General features: G+C 36.9%; 1 protein-coding gene across 1 annotated transcript in view; it reads left to right on the top strand.

The window, feature by feature from the left end:
* The first annotated feature begins 6,549 nt into the window (after positions 1 to 6,549).
* LOC132563375 (mismatch repair endonuclease PMS2-like) overlaps positions 6,550 to 19,801 on the top strand; it is a 28,149-nt gene continuing 14,897 nt past the window's right edge. Inside the window, exons 1-13 of the mRNA XM_060228139.1 lie at positions 6,550 to 6,654; positions 7,178 to 7,329; positions 8,328 to 8,414; positions 10,494 to 10,596; positions 11,665 to 11,767; positions 12,796 to 12,965; positions 13,670 to 13,748; positions 14,070 to 14,164; positions 15,197 to 15,296; positions 15,823 to 15,987; positions 17,558 to 17,633; positions 19,171 to 19,213; positions 19,749 to 19,782. Of these exons, the coding sequence (XP_060084122.1) occupies positions 6,629 to 6,654; positions 7,178 to 7,329; positions 8,328 to 8,414; positions 10,494 to 10,596; positions 11,665 to 11,767; positions 12,796 to 12,965; positions 13,670 to 13,748; positions 14,070 to 14,164; positions 15,197 to 15,296; positions 15,823 to 15,987; positions 17,558 to 17,633; positions 19,171 to 19,213; positions 19,749 to 19,782 (1,233 nt within the window). The 5' untranslated portion in view covers positions 6,550 to 6,628. The remainder of the gene's footprint in view (positions 6,655 to 7,177; positions 7,330 to 8,327; positions 8,415 to 10,493; positions 10,597 to 11,664; positions 11,768 to 12,795; positions 12,966 to 13,669; positions 13,749 to 14,069; positions 14,165 to 15,196; positions 15,297 to 15,822; positions 15,988 to 17,557; positions 17,634 to 19,170; positions 19,214 to 19,748; positions 19,783 to 19,801) is intronic.

Genomic DNA, 19,801 nt, shown 5'->3' with positions numbered 1-19,801 from the left:
GGGAGATATTTTTCATAATACCTCACTGTTACACTGATGAACAGGTGGATTTTAACATTGGGAAGTCATGTCTGTAACAATATTTCATCTAATTTTACTTGTTCATATTTGGAGGTGATAAATATTTTGTAATTGTGTTAACTGTTTTGTTTTTATATACTTAACTTATGATTCATCCTTTATCTTAATAAAGACTGCTTAGAAACTATGAATGCTGCTCAATTTATATAGCAGTTTGATTTTTGAAAAAAAATCAATAAAGTTTGTAATGAATTATGCAGTACCTGGTATTTGAATTTACCTTTATCTGTATGATAGGAAAGAGTAATCAGGAATGTAGTATCTTTGCAGAAGATTCTGCTTCCCTTGGAAGGCCTTGACCCTCTGCCCCAAGTTCTATTCACCCAAGGATGCTTCAGGTCAAATTTGGACAAAATTTAGTTATTCCAACAGGAGAATTTTCTCTTTCCCCAATTGAGCCCGCCCCTCTCGGCCCAGGGAGAGGACCCACTTTTAAACAAAATTGATCCTCTTCACCAAAGAAAGCTTCAGACCAAATTGGAACAGAATTCAATCATTCCTAGAGAAGGAGTAGGATATTAAATAGTTTGCTCGATTGCCCCTATCGGGTCCTGCCCTTCCCATCCCAGGGGACTGAAAACCAATGTTTGATAGAGAAATCTTGCAAGCATTATTAAAACTACCAAGCCAGTCAGTGTCAAAATTCTGAAATGTACATGAGGAGGACTATCAGAACTACTGAAGTCATCTCTCAACGCGTACAAACTCTAGATAAACGGTTGTATCGTGTAAAAACAATACTTCCCAATATCTCTGACGGCTCTGAATAGTACGTAACGTTCAAGAATATATAATTGAAATTGGATTTAATGGAATCGATTCTGTCGGAAAATACATAAATTGTTTAGCGTGGGAACACATCCTAATGACTGCGTGTCACAACAAACACATGGATGTGAAACAGCAACGATTGGACAACTGGGTAGACAGTTCATGGCAATCGCTTATCGAAGATCGCTTAAATAGGCTTGAACACGCTGATTGACAGAAAAACATCAACAGATTAAATTGGAACTTCTAGATATATAAGATGTAGCAGCTGGAGATTGGTCAATATTGACTGTGTGATGTATTACTATTTCTTATCTTGTTAGTACTCAAAGCTTGATAAAATCTATCTCAATTTTTACCATAATTGTATGTGTATTTTTTTAGTTAAACTGACCAGGGATAGCATACTGCAGCATCCGTCAACTTTTTATATTTCAATTTTCAGAACTACTTGGTCAACTTTAAACAAAATCGACATGTAACATTGGTAGGATCTGAATTTATGGGGCTATGTCCTCAGGGGCCCTTAGGGGTAGGGTCAAATAGATTAAAATTTGGACCATCTTTAAGAATCTTCTTTACTCCTACAAATAGCAGAGCAGGCACACTTCATTATGATCAACGACCAACCCTCTTTTGAATTTCTGAAATATTTGGCCCTGAGGTCAAGAGGTCAGAGGGTTTATGTTATGTTATTCATTATATCTGTGAAACAGCTGAGATCTACTCCCTATAACTACATATAGCACTGCCGGACATTGATATTCTATTTCCCCCATACATGCTCTCTAAACACGACCGTTCAGTTCTTCTTTTTCCAAAAGTTTCATGTCTCAATTATAAATTATGAAAATTAGAATTAAAACTTTTTCATTATATCCTAGACATTTTTAGAAAGTTGATTTCTTTTAGTCGTGAATTACTCTCTTGTTACACTGAATACTATAGTAAAATTTTATTCAGGAGTTATCTCCCTATGATCTGCACCACACTCGCTGCACGTTGAAAGTACCACAGCAACGAGCTCCGAACCCTCCAGACTGAAAGAACAAACTCCTGTCAGAGCTAAAGCAGTGCCAAACTCTCTTAAAAATTCAAAACACAGTTTTCAACTAACTGGAAATTCACTGCTTTAAAATGCCATATATTTCACAGCTTTATTCTGAAGCAGTTCTTTGGAGATACCGTTCATGATATCAGTAGTTATATAGTTGTATTATGCATTAGTAGGAGCCTTGAAACGGTTATCGTTGGAAGAAAGTAAGCTTAAATCAGCCAAGAATGATAGCCGAAGTCTTATCTAACCAATGTTCGTTACACAATCAAAGTACATTTGTTGCATAAATCTGCCAAAAGCCTACACATACCTTGGCAGAAATTAAATTTTACTGCAAAATTGCTACAACCTATTCTTCTTGTAAGAAGCTCAGAAGATATTACAGCTAGCAAAAACATTTCGTGACATTTTGGCAAACAACTTTTGTCTGCAACAACTTTGTAGCAATTTGGCACAAAGCTACGAGAAGTTTTATTGCAAAGGACCAGATAATATTCATCCGAGAGTACTTAAAGAAACTGCTGATATATTGAAAACTCTTTTATGTGATATCTTTAACTCTTCCCTAAAGTCTGGAGAACTTCCTGAAGGCTGGAAGGAAGGTCAGGTTACTGCAATACACAAAAAAGGGGGACAAGAAATCACCAGCAAATTACAGGCCAATTAGCTTAACAAGTGTACTATGTAAAGCTATGGAGAAAATCGTGAAGACAAGAATAATGACCCATCTGGAAGATAACAATCTCCTAAGTAAGCACCAAGTTGGATTCGTCAACGGAAGGTCAACTGTTTTACAGATGTTAAAAGTTATTGATCATGGGACAGAGATTATCGATCAGGGGGATCAATCCAAATTGTGTATCTAGACTTTATGAAAGCATTCGACAATGTCCCATATCAAAGACTCTTAGGCAAATTAAAGGCATACGGACTATCACCAGAAATAATCAAATGGGTTCAAAGTTTCTTAACTGGCAGAAAACAGCACGTATCAGTAGATTGGGAAATGTCAGACTGGAGGGCGGTAACAAGTGGGATCCCACAGGGAAGCGTTTTAGGTCCATCCTTTTTTCGTAGTTTACATCAATGATCTTCCGGAAACTATTAACGCAAGAACATATTTATTTGCAAAATTTACTTTCATAATGATAACTTGAATCTTCAGAAAGATTTAGATTAGCTTCAACAATGGTCCGATACATGGCTCTTGAAATTTCACGCGGACAAATGCAAAGTTATACACGTAGGAAAGAAAACCGATAATACACAGGTAAACTTATATAGAGACGAGGGAAATGGAAGAGTCGATGCTACATTAGATCAGGTAACAAAAGAAAAGGACCTTGGAATTATAACAGACAACAACCTTGATTTCAACGAACAAATATATACGATGCAGTCAATAAAGACAATAGAATAATGGGAACCATCCGAAGAACATACACGTACTTCGACAAAAAGTCATCTGTCTTTTATATAAAGCGCTTGTACGTCCGCACCTTGAATATGGGTCCTGAGTGTGGAATCCCTATCTGCAAAAAGACATAAAAGAGTTGGAAAATGTACAGAAAAGAGCAACGAAACAAATACCGGGAATGAAAGACCTAAACTCTGAAAGCAGGCTATGGATCCTTAAATTACCGACACTGAGGCACAAAAGTTGGAGAGGAGATATGATTCAGGTATACAAACTAACACATGGAGGATATGGTAGTGCTCTCGCTGAGGATTTCCTGATACAAAACAATAACAATATAACACGAGGGCACAGTTTTCCACTATTAAAAAGAAGGAGCAGATTAAATATGAGGAAGTATTCTTTCTGTGAACGTGTGGTAAACCACTGGAATTCACTTCCTAATGCTGTTATAACGTCACCAACAATCAAAACTTTCGAATCTCGATTGGAGGCAAACTGAATGTTTATAATTATGAACTAGACAATAACACACTGATCCGTATTCGGGATACTAATTCTTTTTAACTTTGATCTGGATATATAGGCGTAATACGCCTGCGTCCAGTATATTATCATTATCTCTATATATCTAGAGGTCTCTTATGATTTGTAGCAAATTACAGCAAACTTGTGCTTTGTACGACTGGTTATCAATAAAATGGAATTATTCATCATATTTAATTGATTAGGTTGAAATTCCATTTTATAAACAAAAAAAGTAGAAGATCGAACATCCATCTTTATTTCCCCGCACAACAGACGTTTTACAATTTTTCCACTATGCTGAAAAATGATATATGTAGCTCTGGTTAAAATTATATGCTAATTTTTTTTACTTAAAATGCTTTAAAAACAACTAAATGTTGATCAATTGATTTCATTTTTTAATATTTCTTTTCTTTTTTAATATTTCTGGAACTAGAACCTGAAATATTATTGTTGATGTATTGAATGAGTTATTTTTTTTTAGACTTTATCACCTTTGCAGCTGTCAGTAGATATCATTTGTACCATAGAAAATAAATCAGCTGAAACAAAATGAATGTCATAACTCATTTATAACACATTAAATGCAAGGTAAAACCGTTTTGCTTTCAGGATAAGAATAGAAATTTAATCAAATTGACTGTTTCATATTTGATATACTTTTATAATTTAACTGAAAAAAAAAACCAGAATGGCTAATTTCTAGTACTTACGAGTATTTGTGTGGTTCATCAACCAAAACAAGATTCGACTTAGTCAGTCAATAGTCATTGACTTTACCCAAACAAGATCCTGATTGGTCAGTGAGTCTTCCAACAGATGTCTGGTCTTCTCGAGAACATGGTAACGCTCGAGGGTCAGCTGGACCAGCTTATGAGGCATCGACCCATATGCGTTGGCTAAATCCAACCAGATCACTGCAAGCCCTCCCTTATGCTCCCTTGCTTCCCGAATAATCTGTGATCTTTCCGTTCCTGTCGCCATGATCAGGTCCCTGTCTAGGTTGATCTATGACTGGTGCTTGTTGCCCATGATCTTCCTCTAAGACCTCACTGGATGTGTCATCTTCATTGTCTGGCTCATAGACGCTGTAGTCGCTGTGGTTTGAGTTCTGGACTACCTCCTCCTCCGTCTCATCAGGTTGCCCTGTGTGAATGATATAAGAATGTCATATAAGGAAAACCATAGAACACAATCCTGGAACCTACTTTTGACCTGATTATTAACGAGTGTAAGCTGATTACCATATCCCTCCCTTCCCCACCCCCTCTCTACCGCCACATTCACCAGTTTTACAGCCGTTACTTCCCCGTGAATGAAACTGAACCTATCAACAGTTTCAAAGATTGTGAAAAGTAAAGTCTAGCCTTCTGCATTGTACCGATACGGAATTACGATAGTTTAGAATACTGAATGCTAGAGAGGACCCAACATCTTATAGTTAAGTCTGTCCAGGGTCTAGATAAGAGAACAAGAAATGACGCTTGAGTCTGTTTACTTGGATGGGCGTCTTTACAAGCTTAAACAGAGATTAGAAAAAAAAACTTTTGTTTCTGGGCAAGATGTGTTATTTGAAAAGAAATTATTTACTTGTAGATTTTTTAAAAAAATCACATACAGTAAAGGAGTGTACTTAAAGAGGTATATATACCAGATACTTAAAAAGCATAATTTATTTGAACATATCGAACTATTCCTACATGATGGTATTTTCCCAAATAAACCATCATTAGTTTATAGATCTGTAACTGATTACGAAACGAACGCTTGGAAACAAAGAATGTCCAACGACGCAGACTTTGGTTATTTCACGACTGTTAGCTCTGTATCATCCAAGATATCAGGACATCGTTCGGTATATTATCAAAATGATGGTATCTGTACGGGTTCCTAATACACATTTTTGTGTGTGTCACTCTTGTAGTTGTTTCTATACAGATATAGCAAGCCATGCTATTTTACATTGTACCGAAACAGAAGACATCCGTTATGATCTATGGTGTGTGATCGTCCGAAGCTCAAATAATGAATTAAGTTTATATTTACATTATTTGCCAGATTTTACATGAATACGTATTTTATTGGGATGTCCTATGACCTATCGACTGAACAAAAGTTAATTAGAACGATTTAGTAAACTCCATACATGCTCTAAAATACGTTTGACTTGTATATGTAATTCACTTAAATTGAAATTGATTTTTGTAGAAACTATGAATGAAAAATGTATGATACAATCGAATGCAAAACGTTGTGTTTATATTTGATATGACTATAAATACACACGGACACATCAGTATTCTGTTCAAACATATTCACGTTAAGAATATGAACTATATGTACAATAATATCTTACTCCGGAACGTTCAATATTCTGAGAAACATTCAAAGACAAATATCATCTTGATAAAAAGAACCAAATCTGCATTGTATATTGTACTGCACATATTATCTTATCACACTTCTTAGAAAAACATTCCGTGATTTAAAATATTCCGGAATTTTGCGTCTTCTGGTTTTAATTTTAGTGGAAGGTTTACGATTTCCGTTAGTACAATAATATGTAGTTTCACTTTATCGTAAATACTTCTTTTACAAATAATATTCATTGACAACTCTTGAAGTTGGTACAGTTTGATTTGTTTTTTTTTTATGAATTTAACACAATCTTCTAACATTTGTTATTTGTTATTCGTCTCACACATGGGGTAACGTGTCTTGTTTGCCTCTTTACCCGCCAAAAGGCAAAGAGAAACTTGGCTGTAAGCTGCTAAATGAATAGAATGGAGGAAACGGTATGGTAAGTTTTCGTCTCTTATATGACTGCAGTAGTTTATCTATGATGGAATGTGGTTATACGGTACGAATTCAATTTACTTATTGCCTTAGAAGTTGAGTGCACATGTCGCCTTACACCCAGGCAATTAATAGTACAGAATATATATGGTACATTAAAACAGGAAAATGTGTCACAAATTGCTGTCATAGGACATAGAATTAGTGATATGATTAGTGCTTCATTTCAACTGGCTCAGTGGCTCTAGTAGATTTAGACTTGGGAGCAGATTCTCCATGGAAAAGTGGCTGATTTAACTGATCAGAATTCTTTTTCTTTCCTAAAACATTCTGATGAGAATATTCTGAACCTCTGAATATTCTCAAAACTTCATTCTTGAAAAATATTATGTTTTTCTTCAACTCGTATAAATTGACTCCAGTGATAATCCAGCTTCACTTTAATTAATGTTGATTCATTGTTTCTGAGCTCGGCCTGACATTACATATATTTGTTTTATGTGAATTCAATAACATTTTCATCATAGTGTTGAAGATGAGCTGCCCCAGGCTGGGAGCATCAAGGCCATAGACAAGAGATCAGTTCACAGAATCTGTTCTGGACAAGTGGTACTGACACTGGCTACAGCTGTGAAGGAACTTATCGAAAACAGTATTGATGCTGGTGCTACTTCTGTAGGTATGGAAATATGAGACTAGGACTGTAGGTATGGTAATAGAAGACTAAGACTGTAGGTTTGGATATATAGGAAACTAGGACTGTAGGTATGGTAATAGAAGACTAGGACTGTAGGTTTGATATATAGGAAACTAGGACTAGGTTTAGTTATGGAAGACTAGGACTGTAGATATGGTAATAGGAAACTAGGACTGTAGGTTTGGTTATAGAAGACTAGGACTGTAGGTATGGTAATAGAAGACTAAGACTGTAGGTTTGGATATATAGGAAACTAGGACTGTAGGTATGGTAATAGAAGACTAGGACTGTAGATATGGTAATAGGTATCCAGGACTGTAGGTTTGGTTATAGGAATCTAGCACTGTAGGTATGGTTATAGGAAACTGGGACTGTAGGTTTGGTTATAGTAGACTTGACTGTAGGTTTGGTAATAGGAAACTAGGACTGTAGGTTTGATTATGGAAGACTAGGACTGTAGGCATGGTAATAGGAAACTAGGACTGTAGGTTTGGTTATAGAAGACCAGGACTGTAGGTTTGGTAATAGAAGACTAGGACTGTAGGTTTGGTAATAGGAAACTAGGACTAGGCATGGTTAAAGGAAACGTCTTTCAAATGGCAGAAATATACTACATTGTTATTTTCCTAATTTCTACATGAGGATCACACTGCCTAACAGTGGTGATGTTAGCATGGAAATGTACTAAAAAGACACACATCAGATATGAACACTGTCTATTTGTTCCAGTGATCTGAATTGAGAATTTCTTGTGTTTTATAATTTGATAACTTAAGTACACTGCATGTTGAAATGTAAAAAAACATCTTTCTGAAATTTAAGAAATGTTGAAAGTATATTATTGATTGATACACATGTGTAACCAAAACCAGTGGTTTGTCTTATAGTATTCCACCTTTGTGAGATGGTAAAGATTTTGTACTTCTGGCCAAAATAAAAATTCAGTTGGTCTCTGAAGCTGAATTTATGTTCTTTTTCAGAAGTGAAATTACGGGACCATGGTATCAAAGTAGTTGAAGTAATAGACAATGGGTCTGGTGTGGAGGAGAAGAATTTTGAAGGTCTCAGTAAGTAATAGATTGTGAATCTGGTCTGGAGGAGAAGAACTTTGAAAGTCACAGTAAGTAATAGATTGTGTGGAATCTTTGAAGGTCTGGTAATGGACAATGGGAGGAGAAGAACTTTGAAAGTCACAGTAAGTAATAGACAATAGGTTGGGTGTGGAGGAGAAGAACTTTGAAGGTCTCAGTAAGTAATGGACAATGGGATGGGTCTGGAGGAGAAGAACATTGAAGGTCACAGTAAGTAATAGACAATGGGTTGGGTGTGGAGGAGAAGAACTTTGAAGGTCTCAGTAAGTAATGGACAATGGGATGGGTGTGGAGGAGAAGAACATGGAGGAGAAGAATTTTGAAGGTCTCAGTAAGTAATGGACAATGGGTTGGGTGTGGAGGAGAAGAATTTTGAAGGTCGCAGTAAGTAATAGACAATGGGTTGGGTGTGGAGGAGAAGAATTTTGAAGGTCTCAGTAAGTAATGGACAATGGGTTGGGTGTGGAGGAGAAGAACTTTGAAGGTCGCAGTAAGTAATAGACAATGGGTTGGGTGTGGAGGAGAAGAACTTTGAAGGTCGCAGTAAGTAATAGACAATTGGTCAGGTGTTGAGAAGAAGAATTTTGAAGGTCCAGATTTGAGTCCCATTCCGGTTACAGATTAGAGACTGGTCTTTGGAGGTCCCAGATTAGAGTCCCATTCTGGTTTTAGATTAGAGACTGTGTCTGGAGTTTAGAGGTCCTAGGTGTGAGTCCCATTCTGGTTTTAGATTAGAGACTGTCTGGAGTTTAGAGGTCCTAGGTGTGAGTCCCATTCTGGTTTTAGATTAGAGACTGTCTGGAGTTTAGAGGTCCTAGGTGTGAGTCCCATTCTGGTTTTAGATTAGAGACTGTGTCTGGAGTTTAGAGGTCCTAGGTGTGAGTCCCATTCTGGTTTTAGATTAGAGACTCTGTCTGGAGTTTAGAGGTCCTAGGTGTGAGTTCCATTCTGGTTTTAGATTAGAGACTGTGTCTGGAGTTTAGAGGTCCTAGGTGTGAGTCCCATTCTGGTTATTGATAAGTAAATCTCACTGCAGATTTGAAGTCTGAGGTTTTGCAGTCTTTTAAATAAGAAGTTAGTCCCCCGTCAGGCTATTGGTCAGAAAATTTATTTAGATTTTTTTTAGATCTAATTATTGGAGAGTTAATCTCTGGCTGATAGTAAGAGTATTTATTTGGATTTTTTTAGGTTTAATTATTGGAGAATTTCTCTCTCAGGTCCCAGGTACAACAAAATTTATCCAGAACCAGCATCATGCTTTATAGGTCTGGCTTCCAATTGTCATTAGTGTTGACGTCCATTGTTTCCATTGTAGTTAGTGTCAACAGCCTGTGATCCCACTGTAGGTAATGTCAAGGTCCTGGTTTCCAAATATGGTTAGTGTCTACCTCCTCTGTTCCCATTGTAGTTAGTGGCAAGGTCCTGGTTTTTCACTGTAATTAGTGTCGACCTCTTGTGTTACCATTGTAGTTAGTGGCAAGGTCCTGGTTTTTCACTGTAATTAGTGTCAACCTCTTGTGTTACAATTGTAGTTAGTGGCAAGGTCCTGGTTTTTCACTGTAATTAGTGTCAACCTCTTGTGTTGCCATTGTAGTTAGTGGCAAGGTCCTGGTTTTTCACTGTAATTAGTGTCGACTTCTTGTGTTGCCATTGTAGTTAGTGGCAAGGTCCTGGTTTTTCACTGTAATATAGGTAGTGTTAATGTTGCTTAGTTTTTTGTAAAATGTTACTGATTAAGGGATTTACATTTTGTCAAAATTTCTTCAAGATGTTTTCATTTCCTATTCATTAGATGTTTAAAAGTGCTCGAAAGAATTGCACAGTCCTTATGCACATAACCGTAAACAGTACAAGCATAAACAATACAAGTGTAATGTACCTTTATGTTAAACTGCATTGGTCATGAAGTGGACATAGGAAATAGGTGAACTCTGTAATACTCACCTGTAACATGTTGTTTTCAGTATTTACATTAGTATACCTATATATTTATTTCATATGTCTGTGATCCGTCATGGCCACAAGATTCAGACTTCTTTATCCTTGTTTTTGAAGCCTTGAAGCATCATACTTCAAAACTGCAGGACTTTTCTGACCTGGTTGGAGTGGAAACCTTTGGATTTCGAGGCGAGGCTCTGAGCTCCTTGTGTGCATTGAGGTATGTAAATTGACTCCAGTTTCAGTGAAATAATTTCAGGCAGAATTGTAAAATATTTCTTTGAGAATTGAATCATATTTTTACATTGAATGATATTTAAGATACCCTCTTCTCATCACAGCATGTTTATTGCACCACAAAGGTTTTTAGCTCACATATTCCAAAGGGCGAAGTGAGCTATTGGCATACTGCGGCATCTGTCATTCATGTCCATCCGTCCATCCATCCATTAACTTTTTCAACAAATTGCTACTAGTCATGAACGACTGAGCTGATTATGACCAAATTTTGTCAGAAACATCCTTGGGGAAAGAGGAATGAATTTTGTGAAAAGCGTGGATCTTGGCTCCCTGGGACAGGATAGTTGGAGCCCATACAGGGGAAATAGAGCAAATCCTTTAAAATCCTACTGCTCCTGTAGGAATGAATAGATATTGCCCAAATTCGGTCTGAAGCATTCTTGGGTGAAGGGAATGAATTCTGGTCCCCTGAGACAGGAGGGGCAGTACCCAATCGTAGAATCAGAGCAAATTTCTTTGTATAAATTGGAAGTCATGACCCCCTTGCAATGGAATGCTGGGCCCAATGTGGGAAATAGAGCCAACTCTTTAAAATCCTATTCCTCCTGTAGGAATGATTGAACCTTGCCCAAATTTGGTCTGAAGAATTCTTCGGTGAAAGGAGATAAGTTCTGTATAGAAGGTGCACCATGACCGCCCAGAACTCGAGGGATGGGCCCAGTTGGGGAAATGTAAGTTCTTAAAAATCCTTCTTCTCTACCAGGATATTATCAAAGTTTGGTCTGAAGAAACTTTCATAAATAGTGAATCTGACCTCTGTTTGACCACAAGGGGGGACCCAATAGAGAAATTATATCAGAAATTGTTTGTTAAATTTGAAATTCTTCATTAAATGACTGAACAGCTAAATGAAACAAATGAGCGATGCTGGTCCATTGGGCCTCTTGTTTTTCTTTAAATCTGGAAATAATATTGAGAGATTGAATGTACAAAAAGCATGTTTAAAAGTCGAATGCAGTTTTATGTCGATGTTTTTATGTTGCTTCAGTAACCTTACAGTTGTGACCAGACACTCAAGTTCAGATGTGGGGACAAGATTAGAGTTTGATCATAATGGTAAAATTACACAGAGGACAGCGCAAGCAAGACAGGTAATTATCTTTGTCCGTATCGATATCTGAATTCTATTCAAAGGGAAACATTTGCCCAGAGTTTTATAGGTTTCATTTCCTCCCCCCCCCCTTTTTTTTTGCCTCATAAACATTAATTTCCACTTTAACTTAAAACTTTTAAAAGCAATTTTTTATTTCACCCTGAGATTAAACTGTGCAAAATTTCTGAATATTTCATAAAATTTTTTAGATTATCTCATTGCGACCTGTTCTGGTCTCCTTTTGTCCGATGATGTCAGTTGTGTACAAAACTTCATATACAATTTTCTCTACATATTTTGATGAAAATTTACAGAAAACTTCACAGCACCAGAGGGAGAATGAAATACTCTTCATGGATGGAAGGGTCTTATAAACAGCTTTACTAGAATTGGTAAATTTCATGACCCCAGGGTCTCGCGTTTCCCCTGGGGAGGGGGAAAAGATTAAAGATTAAAATAGTTTATTAGGTCTCTGTTACATCATGAAAGTTATACAGTAATGAGCTACAACTTCAGTAAAACTATCCTTTGTCTGTATAAATAGCCTTTCTCATTTTCTCTTTTTTATGTTACAAACTCATTATAATTGCTTAATCTGTTTGTGAGCTCACTCAGTTGACCATTCAGGCCCCTCGGCCTCTTGGTTTTACCCCCTTTAAAAAAAGATGAGAATGTACGAAAAAAATGTATTTCAGAAATGACTTAAATTGGTTTAATTCCTGGCTGCTTATCTTTGTTCAGAATTGAATTTGAAGTAGATATAAGTGTTGAACTGATCCAATTCCTCTGCTTGGCCATATATACTGTATAGAATTGTTTCAAATATTTATTGTTTGATTAAGAATCAAATATCTATCGTTTGATTACATATCAAATATTTGTCATTTAATTACTTACATATAAACATATTACTGCAAGAAAAGGATGTAAACAGTCCACACCTTTCATTTGAACTTGAAGTTAATATCTTTACACCACAACATATTTTTGTGTGATTGGTGGGAATGGAAATTGTTTTTTTTGAAGGTTGGTACCACAGTCACCCTTCAAAATGTTTTCTCCACTCTGCCTGTGCGACATAAAGAATTCCAGCGCAATATCAAAAAGGAGTTTACGAAGATGGTAAATGTAGTGAATTCATACTGCATCATCAGCACAAATGTACGGATCACCTGTTCAAATCAGAACGACAAAGGGTAAGTAGTAATCTAAAATGGCTTAAGGGTTACTGTTTCAGTGAGAGGTCTATCATGGTGTATAGTAGTGTGTGTTACTGTTTCACTGAGAGGTCTATCATGGTGTATAGTAGTGTGTGTTACTGTTTCAGTGAGAGGTCTATCATGGTGTATTGTAGTGTGTGTTACTGTTTCAGTGAGAGGTCTATCATGGTGTATAGTAGTGTGTGTTACTGTTTCAGTGAGAGGTCTATCATGGTGTATAGTAGTGTGTGTTACTGTTTCAGTGAGAGGTCTATCATGGTGTATAGTAGTGTGTGTTACTGTTTCAGTGAGAGGTCTATCATGGTGTATAGTAGTGTGTGTTACTGTTTCAGTGAGAGGTCTATCATGGTGTATAGTAGGTTGTGTTACTGTTTCAGTGAGAGGTCTATCATGGTGTATAGTAGTGTGTGTTACTGTTTCAGTGAGAGGTCTATCATGGTGTATAGTAGTGTGTGTTACTGTTTCAGTGAGAGGTCTATCATGGTGTATAGTAGTGTGTGTTACTGTTTCAGTGAAAGGTCTATCATGGTGTATAGTAGTGTGTGTTACTGTTTCAGTGAGAGGTCTATCATGGTGTATAGTAGTGTGTGTTACTGTTCTATCATGGTGTATAGTAGTGTGTGTTACTGTTTCAGTCAGCTGTCTATCATGGTGTATAGTAGTGTGTGTTACTGTTTCAGTCAGCGGTCTGTCATGGTGTCCAGTAAAGGAAATAGCACCCTAAGAGACAACATATCCAATGTATTTGGACCCAAACAGGTAAGTAAATCTAATCGTTGTTATTGTTTGTGTAATGATCCCCTTATTTCACGTTTTCATGTCTGGTTCTAAATCATTGCACCATATACCTATAAATTGATACAAAAGTTGACTAAGACAGGGTAAGAGGCTTTATTAGAATGACATTTACTTTTTTATGCCATTTTGATTTAGCGATATTTGTTCATTTTCATATTTTGTACATTCTGGAATGAGACATGGATATATCATTTCACCCCATAGTTTTCTAGTTTCATAAGGCGCATAAACAGAAAATAAAAAATGGCTTTTGTTTTTTTGTTTTGATATTTTTTTTTTCAGACGAACAATCTACTTGAAATTAAACAACTTGGTCCTAGTGAGGAGGTGTGTAGTGAATATGGCATGGCATCCTCCAATGTGGACGTCCCATTCAGGTAGGATATGTAAGATTATGTAGCATAAACCAGGAATAAGCACACACAACAAGTAAGAAAATGTCCTTGTAATAAGCCCAAACTGATTTTTAAATGAGAGGTTATGCGTTAGACTGCTGAGGTCCTGTAATAAGCCCATCCCTTATGTTAAGTGAGAGGTTATGTGTTGGACCGCTGAGGTCATGTGATAAGCCCACCCCTAATATTTAGTGAGATGTTATGTGTTGGACTGCTGAGGTCCTGTAATAAGCCCATCCCTTATGTTAAGTGAGAGGTTATGTGTTGGACCGCTGAGGTCATGTGATAAGCCCACCCCTAATATTTAGTGAGATGTTATGTGTTGGACTGCTGAGGTCCTGTAATAAGCCCATCCCTTATGTTAAGTGAGAGGTTATGTGTTGGACCGCTGAGGTCATGTGATAAGCCCACCCCTAATATTTAGTGAGATGTTATGTGTTGGACTGCTGATGTCCTGTAATAAGCCCACCCCTGATGTTAAGTGAAATTTATGTGTTGGACTGCTGAGGTCCTGTCATAAGCCCACCCGTGATGTTAAGTGAAATTTATGTGTTGGACTGCTGAGGTCCTGTCATAAGCCCACCCGTGATGTTAAGTGAGAGGTTATGTGTTGCTCTTCTGAGGTACTGTAATAAGCCCTCCCCTAATATTTAGTGAGAGGTTATGTGTTGGACTGCTGAAGTCCTGTAATAAGCCCATCCCTAATATTTAGTGAGATGTTATGTGTTGAACTGCTGAGGTCCTGTAATAAGCCCACCCCTGATGTTAAGTGAGATGTTATGTGTTGGACTGCTGAGGTCCTGTAATAAGCCCACCCCTGATGTTTAGTGAGAGATTATGTGTTGGTCTTCTGAGGTCCTGTAATAAGCCCACCCCTGATGTTAAGTGAGAGGTTATGTGTTGGACTGCTGAGGTCCTGTCATAAGCCCACCCGTGATGTTTAGTGAGAGATTATGTGATGGACCCCAGACTTACTGCATTGCTCATTGTACTGACCAGCAGTGTGTGTTTCAGACTTGATGGCTTTATTTCTCCGTGTGTCCATGGACATGGTCGAAGCAGTGCAGACAGACAGTATTTCTTCATCAACAAACGGCCCTGTGATTCAGCCAAGGTAAAGCTGTTTCTCCTGACTTGTTTTGGAAATTTTTAGCAGGTCTATCAGTCAACAAGCCAAAGTCAAGATATTGTGTACAAGGATATAGTTTGAACTGTGATATCCTATTACTAAGTTACATTCAGGATTACTTTTCTGTGACCATAAAAATATGCATGGTAAATTTCAAACTTCATTGAATTTCATCCAAGAAAGCCATCAGACATATACTGTTACTTTGGCTATACTTTCTGGTTTCAGAGGAGAAGTTTGAATGTTTCAGGACATGGGATTATTTCGCAATTCTGGTTAGTTTGATATCGTTCCTAGAGATCACTGTATTTATCCAGAAAGAAAGAAAACAAATACAAAACTTGTGCTAAAAGAAAATCTGAAAAATAATAATTTTTTCACCAGAAAATTATTGATATTCCATTAGTGGGGTATATTTGATATCTAAGTTTAAACTGTGTTTAGTTGTGTGTTTATTCCAATGACTTAGTTCATATGACCTTGACCCAAACTGCCATTCACATATTTACAGTTATCTAAAGTAGTAAATGAGGTTTACCACCAATTCAACCGGCATCAGTACCCATTTGTGACCCTACATGTTACCATGGCAAAGGACGCCGTCGATGTCAACGTTACTCCTGACAAACGTCAAATCTTCATGCAGGACGAGAAACTCTTGTTGGCTACAATCAAGGTAAGTTAAGTCACTTAGTGTAGTTGATGTGATGCGACCAAATTTCTTTGATCGTGTAATGGTTGCAGTTAGTTTTGATTTTTGTAATCTCAGTAGGATTCTGGACAGTTTGAGGTTGAAATGTCTATACATGATAATTATGTATCTGCCTTTGTTTTCACAGAGACAAACTTTTGCAGCTTGTAGATTACAAACTTTTGCAGCCTGTAGATTGCAAACTTTTGCAGCTTGTAGATTACAAACTTTTGTAACTTGTAGCCAGCCTGTAGATTACAATCTTTTGCAGCCTGTAGATTACAATTTTTTGTAGCCTGTAGATTACAAACTTTTGTAGCCAGCCTGTAGATTACAAACTTTTGCAGCCGGTAGATTACAATCTTTTGTAGCCTGTAGATTACAAACTTTTGCAGCCTGTAGATTACAAACTTTTGTAGCCTGTAGATTACAAACTTTTGCAGCCTGTAGATTACAAACTTTTGCAGCCTGTAGATTACAAACTTTTGCAGCCCGTAGATTACAATCTTTTGTAGCCTGTAGATTACAATTTTTTGTAGCCAGCCTGTAGATTACAAACTTTTGTAGCCTGTAGATTACAAACTTTTGCAGCCTGTAGATTACAAACTTTTGCAGCCTGTAGATTGCAAACTTTTGCAGCTTGTAGATTACAAACTTTTGTAACTTGTAGCCAGCCTGTAGATTACAATCTTTTGCAGCCTGTAGATTACAATCTTTTGCAGCCAGCCTGTAGATTACAAACTTTTGCAGCCGGTAGATTACAATCTTTTATAGCATGTAGATTACAAACTTTTGCAGCCTGTAGATTACAAACTTTTGTAGCCGGTAGATTACAATCTTTTGCAGCCGGTAGATTACAATCTTTTGCAGCCGGTAGATTACAAACTTTTGCAGCCTGTAGATTACAATCTTTTACGCATATACCAGTGTAAGTTCTAACTTTACCAGATATCTAACTAGGCAGTCCTACTAAGACACAAGATTTATCTATCAAAGAAGTATTCATGACTAGAAAGTGTTGAGGTACATGTAGCTATATATGCATTGCTCCTGCATTTACAATAAAGAAGGAAACATGCTCTTTTGGTGATTTAAATTTTTTGCGATTTTGAAAGGGTGGCTGAATTCGCGAAAATTGGATACTCCCCAAAAATTCCTGATAAACAGTATCTCTCTACTCGTTGTCTATTCAGTTGAACATCACAGAATGTTGAATTCTTGAAAAAAAAAAGGGAAAGTATTTTCATATCATATTCACTGCAATGTTTTTTTAGTATTTACGGCATACAAAGAGTGGCCAAAAAAGTGGATACAGAGTAGACAACGAGTGAACACTCAGGATTAGTTAACTAAGTAACCATGATGTACCAGGAAGACAGACCAGTTTAACTCTCACCATAGCAACCGATTGGCAAATAGAGTGATCACTTTGTAGTGATTTTCATATGAAAGTCATGTCTTTCTTGGAGTCTTATGTGTCTCTGTGACGTCATAATTCATATTGTGTGGCGTCTCTGTGTGTGACATCACTTGATTTCTGTTTTTTGCTCTTCAGACGTCCCTGCTTGGTCTCTACCAGCCTACAATTGGAATCCTACAAATCAAGCCAGTTTCTACAAGTAGCATTGGAGGTACTATTCAATCTGTCATGAATTAAGAGTTGTCCAACTGTCAGGTTTTTTTTTTATCTCATTTAACTTTCAAGAGTCAGAATAACCTAAATAGTAAATGTCTTTCGGGCATCTGTCATAACATTTTGTCGACTGACTATATAAATCAAAATTCAATTTCCCACAAAAAATTGAACCCGACTGATCCTTGGTAATCCTAGTTAAGACTGACTTTTATCTGACCAAGTGAGTCCTAGTTGTTAACATTGGGTTTTATCTGACCAAGGGAGTCCTAGTTGTTAAGATTGGGTTTTATCTGACCAAGGGAGTCCTAGTTGTTAACATTGGGTTTTATCTGTCCAAAGGAGTCCTAGTTGTTAAGGATTTCATCCAAGATGCGGCGTATAGGGTTTTAAATCACTAAAAAATCTTCTCTTCCAGTTTTAGAAATATTACAACCAAATTGTCCATGTCTTAGACACTACAATGAGTAGATCTCTTGGATTCTTTATTTCCCCAAGAAAGCATCAAAATTGATCATAGTGTATAATAAAAACAGACACTATTGATTATTGTAGGGATGGGACATTGATAATAGTGAAGATGTGACATTATTGTGAAAATGTGACATTATTGATTTCTTTGGGGATGGGACATTGATGTTTAGAAATTGCGACATTATTGTGAGAATATGACATTATTGTAGGAATGTGACATTATTGTGGGAATATGACAATATTGTGGGAATGTGATATTATTGATTATTACCCCACAGCCCGACGTTCGTCCGTCTGTCTGTCCGTCCGTCCTACACAACCCATTCTTGAGATAACTTTCCACTCACCCCAACCACAAATTTTCAACTTTATGATAAGGCTGTGGGGTATTGCCCGCATTTTCAGAGCTATTTTTGTGAAAATGTGACATTACCTAATTGGTATAACGATGATACATGTTGTGGATGTCATTGGAGAAGCAGACGCCTGAACACATGGTCTTAATATCCTCGTACTTCAGATTTTAAAAACTTTTCTTGAATTGGAATAACAAATTTGGTGTTACATCTCTTTTTTGTAAATCTTTTTTAACCATGTTTAGCTAACTTTTGTGATCTATCACTGTGAGGTCTATCTATCATCTGTAGAATTTTGTTTAGCAAATTTTTATGAGAATTGCTATGACTGGTTATTTGAATAAGCTGATCAAATTATATTTTTAAAGTGCAAATAAAATTCAAGGTGCCTGTGAGTCCCTTGAGAAACTGCATGTAACATAAAGAATAGCTGTTGGATAAGAAGGGTTACAGATAAACATTATAATACACTACAGATTAATTAGAACTTGCTGCTAGAGGTCCTTAAAGGACATTTTTCTTGTTTGATTATATTTTCATAGAGAGAGCAAAAAAATTAATTCATGACGATTCATATTGTCGAACGGTTTGACCTGTAACCTTTGGTGACCTATATATAGTCCTGTCATGGCTCCATTAATTCAATGTCTTACTGGTAGTGCCAAGAGTAGAAATATCAAAATATGTAACCTGTTTTATTCTTAGGGAACTCTACAAAAGACTGGGAAACAAGGAAACAGGTTAACCGGTAAGTACCTGAAGGACCAATCTCTAGTGACTTTCTATCTGTCTGTCCATGTGTCCATCTTTAGTCCCAACATCCATCCGTCCATCCATCTGTAGATGCAACAATGTACCAACTACTACTCCTAAACTGTTAAATTGATTTCAACGATACTTGCTCGCTATTATCCTTATACATTGTAGATGTGCGTAATCTATATTGGGTTCAGCTACCTCCCCTTTTCAGAAAGTTATTACCCCTTTTTGGAACAGTGGAGAGGAGGGAGGGGTGAGTGGGTATGATTTGGCCCCTGCATGACACTTCTTCTAGTTACAATCTATTTGGAAACCAGTATGGCAGAGAGATGGCCATGTTCAATTTTGAGGGTTAAAATATTTTAGTGAATATCTTAAAAAGGAGTGAGATACTTGGAGTGGGTTTCAAGATCTCCCCAAGGTTTCCTTATATAAAAGTTCTGTTGAATTAACTTCAGAGAGTTCATTTTTGTTATAACAGTCGCTGCTGGTAAAACTCAATACAATTTGTTTTTACATTCAAGAGTTCCAGAAGATCCAGTTCCTAGCTTGAATACAGTAAGTAGATCCATGAGGT

This window comes from Ylistrum balloti, unplaced genomic scaffold (genome assembly GCF_031769215.1).
Source record: "Ylistrum balloti isolate Yb309-2 unplaced genomic scaffold, AGI_CSIRO_Ybal_v1 Utg371700, whole genome shotgun sequence".
In the NCBI taxonomy this organism is placed as follows: Eukaryota; Metazoa; Mollusca; class Bivalvia; order Pectinida; family Pectinidae; genus Ylistrum; species Ylistrum balloti.
This window is presented reverse-complemented; position numbering and strand designations above follow the sequence as displayed.